At 38.6% G+C, this 13,891-nt stretch overlaps 1 protein-coding gene across 3 annotated transcripts; it reads right to left on the bottom strand.

The window, feature by feature from the left end:
• Positions 1 to 5,185: 5,185 nt before the first annotated feature.
• LACC1 (laccase domain containing 1) lies at positions 5,186 to 13,370 on the bottom strand. Of its 3 annotated transcripts, XM_040991361.1 has the most exons (7): positions 12,666 to 13,369; positions 11,229 to 11,838; positions 10,449 to 10,627; positions 9,627 to 9,792; positions 8,122 to 8,347; positions 6,238 to 6,398; positions 5,186 to 5,275 (listed from the first exon to the last, which is right to left on the bottom strand). In XM_040991361.1, the coding sequence occupies exons 2-6, from the start codon at positions 11,788 to 11,790 to the stop codon at positions 6,239 to 6,241; spliced, it is 1,293 nt and encodes a 430-aa protein (XP_040847295.1). In that variant the 5' UTR covers positions 11,791 to 11,838; positions 12,666 to 13,369; the 3' UTR covers positions 5,186 to 5,275; position 6,238. The 3 variants fall into 3 exon arrangements, with proteins under 3 accessions (XP_040847295.1, XP_040847297.1, XP_040847296.1); XM_040991362.1 differs by lacking the exon at positions 5,186 to 5,275 and having other exon boundaries at positions 5,580 to 6,398; positions 12,666 to 13,370; XM_040991363.1 differs by lacking the exons at positions 11,229 to 11,838; positions 12,666 to 13,369 and having other exon boundaries at positions 10,449 to 11,178.
• Between the last annotated feature and the right edge of the window lie 521 nt (positions 13,371 to 13,891).

Raw genomic sequence — 13,891 nt, 5'->3', positions numbered from 1 at the left:
GAGCAGGTTTTGGAGGGAAAATGACTAGTTATTTTTGGAGAATACTGAATTTGAATGTCTATAGTATTTGTTCAACAAGCAACCCTAAAACCAAATCAGGATTCAAATTTCAGCATGGAAAACTTGGGGTAGCTGTTTGGCCTAGCAGTTAAGATGTTGGTTAAGATGCCCACATCCTCTACTGGAGTGTGTTCAAGTGTGAGGTCAGCTTCCATTCCAAACACCTGTTAATGCACACCATGGGTGGCAGTTATGATGGCTTAAATAGTGGGTTTTCTGCCACTCTACATGGGAGATCTGGGTTCAGTGCCTGACTCCTGGTTTTGACCTGGCCTAGCTGAGGCTGCTGTGTCATTTGGGAAGTGGACCAGCTATGGAAGGTCTCTGTCTGTCTCTACATTTTAAATAAAAATAAATAGAAAAAGAAAATTAAGAGTATTACAAACTTAATTAAACATTTTCTACAAATGTTTCTTACTATACGAGAGTCCGTTTTTTCTAGAAAAGAATGTAGTGTTTTGGGCCCAGCACAATAACCCAGCAGCTGAAGTCCTCACCTTGCATGCACCTGGGTCCCATATGGGTGCCAGTTCTAATACCAGTGGCCTCACTTCCCATCCAGCTCCTTGCTTGTGGCCTGGGAAAGCAGATGAAGACAGCCCAAAGCCTTGGGACCCTGCACCCGTGTGGGAGACCTAGAAGTGGCTCCAGGCACCTGTCTTCAGATTGGCTCAGCTCCAGCCGTTCTGGCCACTTGAGGAGTGAATCAACAGATAGAAGGTCTTCCTCTCTGTTTCTCCTTCTCCCTGCATATCTGAATTTCCAATAAAAATAAAAGAAAACAAATCTTTTTTAAAAAGAATGTGGTGTTTTGGATTATAGTGTAGCAAAAATTTTGGTTATTGAACAGGACAAAGAAACTACTGAATACCCTGGCCTTCTCAGAATTAAATACCACAATAGGCCTGCTACATGTACAGAGATCACTTCGATCATTAGGCACTTGCCATAAGGACACACACAAAATAAATATTTCCTCAACAAAGAAAATGCATTAAGTGGAGCACTTTATCTCATCAGAGTGTCATATAAGCACTGAGTTCAAGCTGAATGTGCTATTCTAGGGGTAGGGTAGAAAGCAACATTTAAAGGTTTCTTTTTCCTTCATTAAGCGCATACCAATGTATTATGTACAGCCACTGGTCCATCTATGAAATCACAGTGAAGTTTAAAGACACAACGAATAATGGAATGTGTCCTAGACCCAGGCTGGCTCTAAATACTCAATAAGCATACAGATCAGGTTTCCCATTCTATAGTGCACAATTTATATAAAGAAAAAATGTGAAGAGAAATCTATGAATCTCCCACTCCCAACATATTTCAGACATGTGAATTTACATGAACTGTAGCAAAGAGGCTCTGTGCCATACTTTTAAGGCATAAACATTGCTTGTTTGCCATTTAGCAGCTCTCTCACACGCAGATAATTGAGCGGTGCTTCTCTAAAGTTCTAAACCCCCATCGATCAGCACCATTTTCCATGAGTGCACACACAAAAGTAGGTCAGGTACATGAGAAAAATAACTTTGGGACAACCAAATGAAAATAAATATCAGATTTTTTTGTGACATAAAATGATGTAATTCATATGTCATTGTTACCTTTCAGTATCTGAATGCACAGGTTTTATGCTTATCATGTGACATACAATGAATTCTGAATTTCCCTCAAAAATTTATTTACATAAAAGTAGCTACTGGATACACAGAACTGAAATTTCGGCAGGTCAGGGTTACTAAACACTTTTATCTGCTTACACTATAATATGTTGTGCCTAGAGTAAAAGAAATACATTCATATTAAATTTCCTTTAATACAGTGATTAAGGCTGGTTCAACTTTGCACCAAACTTCTAGAAGTCAAGTCACTTCTAGAAATATGGTTTCCTAAATGATAAGATCAACTGTTTTAGGAAACATTGGAGTGGGGCATAGTTAGCCACTATTCTCTGTAACTTAAAATTGCAAATAAACAGATGTTTAGAAAAGTGTAGTTTAGTAATCACTACTTCCAAAAAAGTTATGAACACTCACTTGGTTTGCAAACTTAATTCTTCCTATTAGTAAAATGGCAACCAATAGTTCCTACATATGATCAGCAGCAATGCTTCGATTGAAAACCAAAGGGGACAGACTTTGGGCCTACAGATGCCAGCTGAGACACAGCAACCCATTTCAGCGTGCCTGTGTTTGAGTCCCAGCTCAACCTCCCATCCCAGCTTCCTGTTAACGCACATGTTGGGAGGTGGTGACGGCTTAAGTAGTTCGGTTTCTGCCACCCTGTGAGAGCCCTGGATTGCTATCTAGGCCAGGGCTAGCTGGGACAGGGATTTGGGGAGTGATCCCGCAGATAGGAGTGGCTATTCTCTCTGTGTTTATGTGTGTGTGTCTCTATATTTTCATCTAAGTAGCAACTTAGGGCCAAAAATCCAACTAGAAATCATTTTTGTTCTACTTAGAAAGACCAAGAATCTATATACAAATGGTTGAGGATGAGAGTGATTGTGTAGGGGAAATAAGATACGATAATTTAATGACTTAGTAGTTCTAAGTTAGTGGATCAATACTTTTCACTCAGTTGAACTGCAAGGAAACAACTCCTAATTTTATGCTGAAACATAAATAACTCAAAACCATAGATGATAAAATATAATTTTATTTGGAATGGTCCGCTGTGGTACATAAAGTGAAGTATGGCTGTCTAATATTCTACAAATTTATAAACTTTAAACAAAATCAGTCACAATGAAGAAATAGAGAAATAATCACTTTTCTTAATATGTGGAATATTCCTTGATCTTTATTATTATTTAGAAAAGAATATTGTACGTGAGTTTAACATTTTTATGCTATGCATTGTGTTTGATGCTTTCCCTGAATTGGATAAAATGAGGTATTTTATTTCAAATTCACACTGAACAATGAGAATTACAGAATTAAACTAAACAAATATCAGGCTGTGAAAAACTTATAATACCTATCACGATACCAAAATGGCTGATTTATTAAGCGTCACTTTCCACTAGGCTAATATTATTAACCTATCTTAGAACCTCAACAAAAGTTTGATCGCATGTGTCAATAAATGATGCTGACAAACTAAGAATACAACTTAGACAGCTGTGCTTAACTATAAAATACGAAAGATTTGAAATCAAAATATATGCTCACACCTTATTTATCATAAATTATGTGATTTTGAACCACCACCACCTAATGAGACTCAGCTTTCTAAAGAATAATGCATGGCCTACATACTTCACAGTAGCTGTAAAGGTAAAATAAGATAATGCATATGAAAGTTTTTGGTCAAAACCAAGGAAATGATATTTTTTGTTATTCTACAGCATCTACATGTAGGAAATATATGTAGGTAATAAGAAATCTTTTTATCATGCAAAATGACAATTGACATTAAAAATAGCTTTGTTCCAAAATGAAACATAACTTCACATTTGTCTAAATGAAACATAATTTAGCATTCTCTTTTAGCCTGTAAACATACTCAACTATTCATTCAGAAATACCCCTCCAATACAGTCCTCAGCTTTCTTTTTCTCATAAGTAAATCCTGTCCAAGAATCAACAGACATGCATTCTCTTCCTTATAGCACTGAAATTTGTCTCAGTCACCATTACCACTGCCAGTAGAACTGTTTCAACACAGTTAACACTCTAGGAAAATTTCTTTTGAGTACCTCTCACACTTACATAGACTTATTCAAAATGATTTTAACCTATTTCGTCATATTTCTAAGATTAGCCATTTTAACTGGCTCAGCCTCTTATTTTCAAATGTGCGTGCTATATAAGTTTTCATGCTTGGATCTCCTTTATGTTTTTCTCATCCTAGTTTCTGCCAATATGATCCAACCTTTTTCAGTAGACTTAGGCATTATCTTTGCATAGCCAATGTCTAAATCTTACTTGAGAGACAAAGATCCTCCATCTGATGACTCACTCCCCAAGTGACCACAATGGCTGGTGCTGCGCCACTTGAAGCCAGGAGCCAGGAACTTCCTCCAGGTCTCCCATGCGGGTGCAGGACCCTAAGTCTTTGGGCCATCCCAGACTGCCCTCCCAGGCCACAAGCAGGGAGCTGGACAGGAGAAGGGACCACCGGGATTAGAACCAGCGCCCATATGGAATCCAAGGCGAAGACTTTAGCCGCTAGGCCACCGCACCATGCTCTGGATATACTTTATTGTCTGTAAATGCATCCTTCTCTCTTCTCCCAAACCTTATTCTCTTTGTTGTCACCCTCGATAATATCATGAAGTCACTGATGATGTTTCTTTTCCTCACCTTTTATTTTTGGTATCTACTTAAGGGATTGGATCGATAAAGTGTCTTTCGAATCCATCTACCTTCCTTTCCATTTTAAACTCCAATGCTCTCATCAGGACTTTATTAGTTTTTTCCTGAAACCTTCTGACCACTTCTATTTTAATCTCTCTGCTTCAATCTCTCACAATCAGAATCCATTCCATTGAAATAATAATACTACTTGCTGCCTGGAAAATAAACCTCAGACTCTTGAAATATTTGATCAAGAACCTCACTAATCTATTTCTAACCACTTTTTGAGACTTAACTCCTGCCCGCACCATTATTTCTCTAGAGTATGTTATGTTTATGAAAACATATGTTTTCATAAAGTATGTTATGAAACTTTATAGTTTCATGTTCTGCTTCACAGTGTTCCTCAGCCTGTTTGGTTTTCGTCATTTTTCAAAAGCTGTTTTTCTTTTCAGTCTATGAAATGTGTCACTTTCTCTGTAACACATTTTCTATAATGCTTTTTGATAAAACTAACCCTTCTTCCTTTTATACTCTTCAACTGCTTCTAGCATTAAATTGTAGCTGTAGATGTGTTTTCCTCCTCCACGGTGTTCGACTCAAAAGCAAAAAGTGTTATTCAATTTGATTAATCAATGCTTAACAAAACACCTGACAGAGAGTACTCAATAAATAACAAACTAAAGAGACCTTGTGTAATAAATATGGAGGAAACTCTAAGAACAATTCTGAGTTTTCAAACATTAACTATATCATACTGAATATTTGGTTAATGTTAGAATAAAAATGAAAATCAACATAAGTTATCCATTATAATCCCTTTAGTTTTAAATATAAAGCAAACCAGTTAAACTTCTCTCTTGTAGAGTCAGTTTGGAGGGAGGCAGGGAACATTTATGCAAAAATCCAAGTATCTGTAAAATACATAGAAATCAAATATGAGACCATCACTATTATTACTAGAAGAGCAATGTGAGACTACTAGTGCCTATTAAAATTTTTATAGATGAAAGAACTAAAGGTATTTTAAAGGCCAAAAATAACAAATTCAATTAAAATTAATACTAGGTAAAATTGGATACATGCAAGGACAGTGCTAAATTAGTATCATGAAATGTTTTACATAACTCTAAAATATTTTTATTAAATATTATAATACTGCATTCAATCATGCTCTATAATTCTAGCTTGTCAGCAAATCACAACCTGTGAGCCAAATCTACCCCTTCACCTGTTTTTGCAGATAAAGCTTTATTGAAGCACAGGTATTCATTTGTGTATTGTCAGGGTCTATGTTTGGCCTACAGTAAGAAAGCAGAAGAGTGGAAGGCCTAAGATATTTAGTATCTGCCCTTTAGCAAAAACAAAACAAAACAAAACAAAAAACTCCACCTATAGATATCAGTTGAAAGCCAAGCCAACTATATTTGTGGATTTTTTAAATATACTAAAACTTAAAATCTTCATGCAAAGATTTCTTCATACAAATATCAAAAAGTCATAAGAAGCTTATCGTTTGAAATATACAGATGTTACGTGCATAGTAGAGATAAAGAATACATATACAGAATTTTTGAAGATAAAATATTTTACTTTTAAACCTTTAGCATAAGCTGGCCAACTTATTCTTCACTAGCTAAAAGGAAGTGGTGCCTCTTAAAAGAGTCAGCTACTGAAAATGAACTTTTCTGTCACTGTTACATCACTAAAAGGTAAAAATTTATTCTTCCTATAGGAATAACACGCTAAAGTTAAATAAAAAATCCATCATTTTCTTTTAAATTAGGGGAAGGAAATCTGGAACAGAGAAAGACAAAAAGAGGGAGGAAAAGAAGAACAGAAAGAGATTGGAAAGAGGGAAGAGAATCCACCATACCTCATTCTCTAAGTGATATGAAGCCAATTTGTGTACCAAAATTAACGCCATCTCGGACATGGGAGAAAAACTTGTCAGGATGGCACGCTGTACAGAGGCTCAGATCTTGGTTCTGGTCCTGAATGTTATGTGGAAGAATGCCTCCTCGCTCTAGAAGAATCCTTAAGGTAAAGATTTTTCAAAATACATCAAGAGTTTATTTTACAGCCAAGGTGATACAAAAATAAATAAATAAATAAATGCTGGAATGAAATGGAATATGGACTAGTCAGGAAGTGGTAAATGCACACACTATACAATCCTCCATGGTGTCCTAAGACATCTCAGTACAGAATTTTACAATCAAAATCAAATACTTAAGAAGAAACTTCTCAAGTTAACAAGGTATTTGTAAAGAAAGAAAGCTTGCTTCTCCTTAAACACTTTATGATATATAAGAGTAATAAAATAGGGACATTTATTCCACAAATCGTATTTAAGAATAACTTTCAACCCTTTCTGCTTACAACTAAATGAGGCCTAATTTGAGTAAGGCTTTGCTGACTGGACTAGAAATAGGATTCAAATCAGCCATCAGTTTTCCTTACAGAAATGACAAATAGGAGCCAAGACCATGGTGTAGTGCTGCTGTTGACACCAGCATCCCATGTAGTAATGGTTCACACCCTGGTTGTCCTATTTCCAATGCAGCTCTCTGGTAACAGCCTGAGAAAGTGGCAGAAGATGGCTCAAGCATCCAGACCCCTGCCATCCTCTAGTGTGACCTGGATAGAGTTCTAGGCTCCTGGATTAACCTGGCCCAACCCTAGCTGTTGTGGCCATTTGGAGAGCAAACTAATGGATGGAAGCTCTATCTCTGTCTTTTCCCATTTCAAATAAAGTAAATAAAACTGTTAAAAATACAAATGACCATTTTTGGCAGATACTTAAAAGGAAACTTTACAAATTCAAAAATTCAGGGAAACAGAAATCTTTAAAATGATTGTATGTTTATGTTATGTAATATATTTGCTAAGAATTATATTCCTGTTACTGAGAGCAAAAATAATTGAAACTATCAATTTCCTGCTAGTTAAATATATTTAGGAGAACTTATTTGGAGAATGTGAAATAAAACATATCAATCTTTTGCATAAAGTTTAAATAGAGCTCTTAAGATTAAATATCTACTGCTTCATTCCCCACTTAAAAAAAAAAAAAAGACTTATTTATTTAAAAGTCAGAGTGACTGGCTCCTGGCATTGGATAGGCTCAGCTCTGCCACTGCGGCCATTTGGAGAGTGAACCAGCAGATGGAAGACCTTTCTGACTCTCTTTCTCCAATAAAAGATAAATACATATTTTTAAAATGTCAGAATTACAGAGAGAGTGGGAGAGACAAGAGAGAGAAAGATCTTCCATCTGCTGGTTCATCTCTAAGACAGCCCAAGTAGCCAGGACTGGTCCAGGGCAAAACCAGGAGGCAGGAGCCTCATGCAGCGCTTCCATATGACTGACAGAAGCTCACACTCCTAGGCCATCTTCTGGTGCTTTGCCAGGGCCGATACAGGAAGCCGGGTTGAACTCCTAACAGCCAGGATATGAACCATATAGCATGCAAGTGTTGCAGGTGGTGACTTTACCCTCTATGACACAATGCTAGTTCCTCTTCCTTCATTTTAAGATCAGTAAGTGATATCAGTCAAGAAAAGTTCTAGTATATAAACTCAGAGAGCAGACAGCATATTTAAAGTGAGTTTCTGGAAATATACATGCATCCATGTTACCACTTAAACATCTTTTGGCTTAATTTTTCTTAGACTGTTTGTAAAATAGTACTATTTGTACAATGTGCATTTGAAAAGCAGTAGTCAACAATGAGTTTCAGAATGAAATCAATCTTACCTTGTAGCTTTTCGAATGTCAATATAGGGATTTGGTGAGTCAAGCATTCTTACACAAGCAGGATGAAGATTATGAAATTCATTTGCTAATTCCCTTGGAAGAGTAAAACAGCAAGGTCCTACTGAAGGTCCCAGCACAACAATAATATCTTCCAAACGACAGCCATATTCTGTTATCATAGCATGTACCGTGGCCATTGCAACACCTAACAAAGTACCTTTCCAACCTGATAAACACGGGAAAAAGGGACAGATAAGGAAAGTTAAAACATAACAAAATTCCACCTATCTTTATGTCTATGTTTAAAATGAACAGATTGTGTATACTTCAAAGTCCAAAAATAAAAAATGAATCACTACACTAATAACATACTATTATTTTTTCAATGCAATATACCATACAAAGCACCTGAAACAGAATAAACATTAATTGGGAGTTTCTTTCCATTACTTTTCAAAACTGTTTGATATGTTAGGTTTCCACTGGTATTCTTTTTTTTTTTTTTTTTTTGCTTCTTTGTTTGTTTGTAACATGCTGTTCTCAAACTTCCTCCATACACAGCATGTATGAGAATTTCCTGCCTTTTGTTTATTAGTTGTTAGGTTTAATGTCTCCCCAATCTTGGATATTTTACAGGTAAATGTTTCAAAGCCTAAGAAGTAACAAATAATATCTCCTTTTTTATATCCAGAAACTGAGATTCAAATTTTAAATAGACTGACAATGTAAATCTGACTTCTGCTCATCCAATTCCATGACTTTAGGTGATTAAAAAGAACGAATGTTACTTTTTCCTTTATCTTTGGTCTACAGAACAAAGGAATCATAGTTTACAAGTGATAGTGACTGAAGAGCATCCCTCATTTCACATAGAATTATAACCACTGGAGAGCCCAGATATTATTTAAAAATACTTTCTGAAGACAACATAACATCTAAACTTTCAGATTAATTACAGAAAAATATAATTAGCTAAACTAGATGCAATTTTCCAAGCAAACTTTGCTACTTTTACACATGGTACTCATGTCTGCTTCTGTACAAACAGTTTTGTACAACATGCCTAGCATGACCCCCCCTCTTCCTTGGCTTCATGGGTGCTCAACTAGAAGCATTATCATTCCTCTATCTGTGTTTTGAAAAGCATCAAGGGAGTTGATTTTATTTTTATTACAATAACTGAGTGTGCTACTGACATGAAGAATTTTGAGAGCAAAACATACTGCATTTGCAGTGTAGGATTACATTGTCCAAAATACCACCCTTGCAGAGAAAGACTAGCACCTAGCTAAATCCCACAGATTACCCAGGAATCCACCTAGGAACCACTTCCTTTGGGATTACTACCCTGGCTCATGTTTTCTGATTTGGACACTCTTTTTTTTTTGCTCCAAAAATAAGAGTATGCGGGCCCCATCCCTATCATTACACTTACCACACAATAATACAATTGTTTATCACGCTCACCAGAAAGAAATTCTGAGTGCTTCATTAAGTAAACTTACCAGCATGAGCAACTCCACATGCTTTTTTGACAGGATCAGCAAAAACTATAGGGATACAGTCAGCACCAAGGGCTGCTATCGTGACTCCTCTCTGATTTGTAGTTATTCCATCGTAAGATGCAGGCTCTTTCCTTCCCATAATCCAGACGTCATTAGCATGATCAGTCTGATTATCAAAGATGTGTGACAAAAACGTTTTGGAAGTGAGATTTCCCATACTGTAAGCTTTCCTGAAATTACTCATTTCAGAACAAAATTACATAATCCTGTAATATTACTAAACATATTACTTCAACGAAACATATTACTTTTATACATAGCAAAATACCAAATGAAGTATTTCTCATGTTTTAGTCCAAAGATTCAGACTTAAACTTTAAAAAATTATAGTCCATCATAAATACCTCCCAATAGAAATAGGTGTTTACTTGCAGCACTTTCCACAAGGTGGGATTCCACCTTTATTTTAAATAAAATTGACATTTTTACTTTTTCTAGACTCAAGTAACATTAGAATTTGGTAAGGAATAAGGTTATATATGATTCTATTTTCTTTGGCAGTGATGTGAAAATCATGATCTTTCTTTTCTAGAACTAAACACTTTTCAATCTACATCAAAAACAGGAGCGAATGGTACTACAATTCTTGTGAATTAACCACACTTTTAGAATTCAAGAACTCCAAATGAAATATATAAATATTTCCTAGATATCATAAAATTTTATATAATACACCAGATGCAAAAGTTAAATAGCTTAAAATCCATGCCATTCAGTCAACTAAGAAACATACTTCAGATTCCAAAATACAAAGTATTATACCTTTATCCGGTAAAATTTCTTCACATTAAATCCTGCAGTATTTGCCAATCTACGTAGATTTTCTTGAACAACTGCCTTGGGGTCTCTCCTTTTGGAACTACTGAAGAGATTGAATGAGCTAAGGGTTGGTATGTAAGATATGCCACCTGTTCTTGTTGTAAATCCATGTGTGAAAATATCTGTTGATGATAAGGGATCAGATTTAAAATGTCCATAAAATGTTATAAAGCCAAGAGTATTAAATATACCTAAATTTGGGCGACCTGTGTTCATTTCTCTGGCTTCTGACTTCTATAGCACTTTGTACTTCCCTACTGTCTTCTTGCTCTGTGCTTGCTTGTTTTATGTTCCTATGAGATGATAGCTCTTCAAAGCATGTTCTGCTCCACCTGTCTTTGCTACACCCAACAGCATACAGTCCCCTGTAAACACTACAACCGAAAAGATGATTTTAAATTTCACTCCTTCGAGAAGGTGCCACTTCGAAGTTTCATATTTTCCACATTATAAATCTCACTGTAAAGGAGAGCTGGGATTTTGTTTTCTATTATTAAAGCAGAATTTTTGAGAAGTAGACTTCATTTATTTAGGGTAACTTTGTAGGAGTCATTCTTTGACATCCCTGACATCACACAGGCCATCTACGACACCCCCACATGACAACTGATGATATCAAGCAGTAATCGCACAATTCCATCCAAAGGAGGAAGAGAGGAACAATCTCTGAAGACAGGTTGAGTTTTCTCATTCATGGCTAAATAAAGATACTGTTTAACATACCTGGGATCAAAGGAGATGTGATAATAGTTAATTCTCCCTTCAGTGCTGGCAAACTACTCAAATATGTTTCTATCTCATTCTGGATTTCTTCTAGTTTTTGAGCTGTAATCACATTTACTTCAGGGGATTGTTTCAAAAAGCTCTCCTTCGAAGTCATCTGTAAATCTTCAAACTCAAAATTGTAAACATCAGTGAAGAGGTGGTCAATAAAGGCCTTCATTAATGCTTTCCTGTGCAAGGGGACAATGACCTTAATGCTGCTCAGATTTTTTTCATCAATTTTTTGTTTAATAGTATACAATGAGGCAGCCATGCTGGGATTGTTAACAGTCTCAAATTCCCTCAAAAGAATTGATAAGCCATTGCTCGTTTCTAATTCACAATTATCATGTTCACCATTCTTTTCACAGCTGATGGAACTGCAACACATTATGCAAAGGAATTTGGCCTTGGCAGCATGGTGGAATTTGACGGCATTCAATGCCTTCAGTAATCTCTGATGGCAGTTTTTCTGAGCACTCAGTTTCAAATCAAACAGATCAATCACAACTGCTTCTGCCATCTTTCAATATCATAAGTTCTTCAAAGACTTTTCTGCCGACTTGATCTCCTGTAAAGAAAAACTGGCATAAAAATATATCACCTTCTTGCAGATGTAACAGAAATATATAGGTTGTAAAAGTGAATGCACTGATCTGAGAATGTGATCAAAATAGTAAATATAGGCCATTTGCAGCAAAGTTAATGCACTACAAGACAACCAAAACAATTAACACGAAGTCATCATTTAATCGCTGAAAGTTTTGGTATTTTTCCAAAAAAAAGAAGTTCCTCTAAATTGTTTTACCTTTATACAGAAATTTTAATTACGGAATTACTTGTTGAGGGACACAAAAACTTGTTTCTTAATTATAGGTGTTAACCTATGTGATATGTCATTGATCCAGACATGACTGTCATATTAGGTCACACCTCTTCATAGAAAATAGGAGATCCTGCACCGGAAAATCGCGTCTTGAAGGAAATGCAAGTTGAGAAATTTGGAACTCCCAGGATTTACATAGCACTTCACGGACATGTGGGGGATTTGGGCTCCTACCTTTCTGACTTTCCAGGTGCAGATTTTCTCATTTCCAACCCCAATCCGCAGGGCTGCCTCAGCCTCTGCTGATCTCCTCACGTGGGATCCGTTGAGGATCATTTCCCGTTTTGACAAGGTGACCGCTTCCTTCACTCTGCATTGTGGATTTCCACTCGGGGACCCTGTCATCGCCAGGTCCCTGTTACCCCAACCCGTGATCTGCCCCTAGAGTTCTGAGCCTACCTAAGTCCACCCACGCCCGGCTCACCACCTCCAAGAACTCTGTGAGGAACTGATGCACACCTGGGGCGAACTCTGTGGTCCTAGCCCCCTGGCACCCACGTTCTTTTGCATACCTCATCTGCTGCTGGGAGCTCATTAGGACCGGCCGCCCCCGACTTCTGACCTGGGTCTCATTGGAATCCGGAGCCCCGAAGTTGGTCACCTGAAACGAGAAGCGACGCACGCTCCACCTCACCTCACCTCACCCATCCCACGTGAGTCTCGAGGATCCCCGCGCTCGCATCGACCTGGACTCTCCGGTGCAAACGCAGGCCGGGGCTCGGCCGGCCAACTGCAGCCCGACAGCACGGAGCTCCCGGGTCGAGCTGGGCTGTGGGGCGTGCACCGGGCGGCCTCGGCGCGCCGAGCGCAGGCGTCGGGGAACCCCGGGATGAGCTCAGCGCGCGCGCCCGCCGCGCCTCAGCAGTTCCGGGTCAGGGCGGCCGGCAGCTCCAGCGTCTTGCGGCCCCGGCGGTCAAGGGAAGAGGAACAGGATCCCGAGGCGCCGGAGAGGCCTCTGGCCGAAGCTAAGGCGGGTCAGCAGGCGAGAAGAAGGCAGGCAGGCGTTGGAAAAGGGGATAAGGGGCTGGCGGGCCCCGTGAGGAGGGGAGGCGGGGAGCTGGGCCGTGGGAAGCACCTCAGGATTCTAGGCACTGTTAGAATGGTGGCCTTTTCCGCTGCGAGCTGGAGTCCGACCCTTCCCCACGCGGCCGACGTCCCTCCCCGAGCCAAGCCCGGTGGTCGCGGCTCCTGGTTGAATCCTCCAGAGCCCAGGCGTGGGAACAGCACCGGGTTACTTCTTAGCAGCTGCCGAACACTAGGTTTCCGTGAGGGAAATTCCGCCTGTGCTTTGTTTCCAGAAACAAGTTGCTTGGTCAGGTCCCCTCCACCCCCAGCCTTTCTGCTGACTCGGCTTTTCCTGAGCTTCCCTTGACAGTTCCCATGGCCTGCGTGCCCTTTGAAAAACATGGGTTGCTGATAAGAAAGTACAGGGTGCAAATCCTTAGATCCTCAGGGAAGAGACAACTCAGCATCCTTTATCTGTACTCCTAGAGTTTATTTTTTAAGTGTGGAGCAGCAGCTTTATGGGGAGTAGGTGTTGTGGAGTAAGGAAAAACATATCCAGCCTTCATAAAGGAAGCGAGAGAGACTGCTAGCCTGTGGAACGGGTTATGATAGGAGTGAGACCTTTTATCTGTATTGTTTGTGGAAGGGCTGAAGAATTTTTACCTGAATGAGAAAGAATCTCGGATTGGAGGGAGTTTAGACGAGCCCTTGCATGGGCTGTTGCTTCTGTTTC

Source organism: Ochotona curzoniae, unplaced genomic scaffold (assembly GCF_017591425.1).
Source record: "Ochotona curzoniae isolate NIBS_2020 unplaced genomic scaffold, NIBS_Ocur_1.0 contig_64, whole genome shotgun sequence".
Classification (NCBI taxonomy): domain Eukaryota; kingdom Metazoa; phylum Chordata; class Mammalia; order Lagomorpha; family Ochotonidae; genus Ochotona; species Ochotona curzoniae.
The sequence above is the reverse complement of the archived record's forward strand: the minus strand, read 5'-3'. Positions and strand labels throughout refer to the sequence as shown.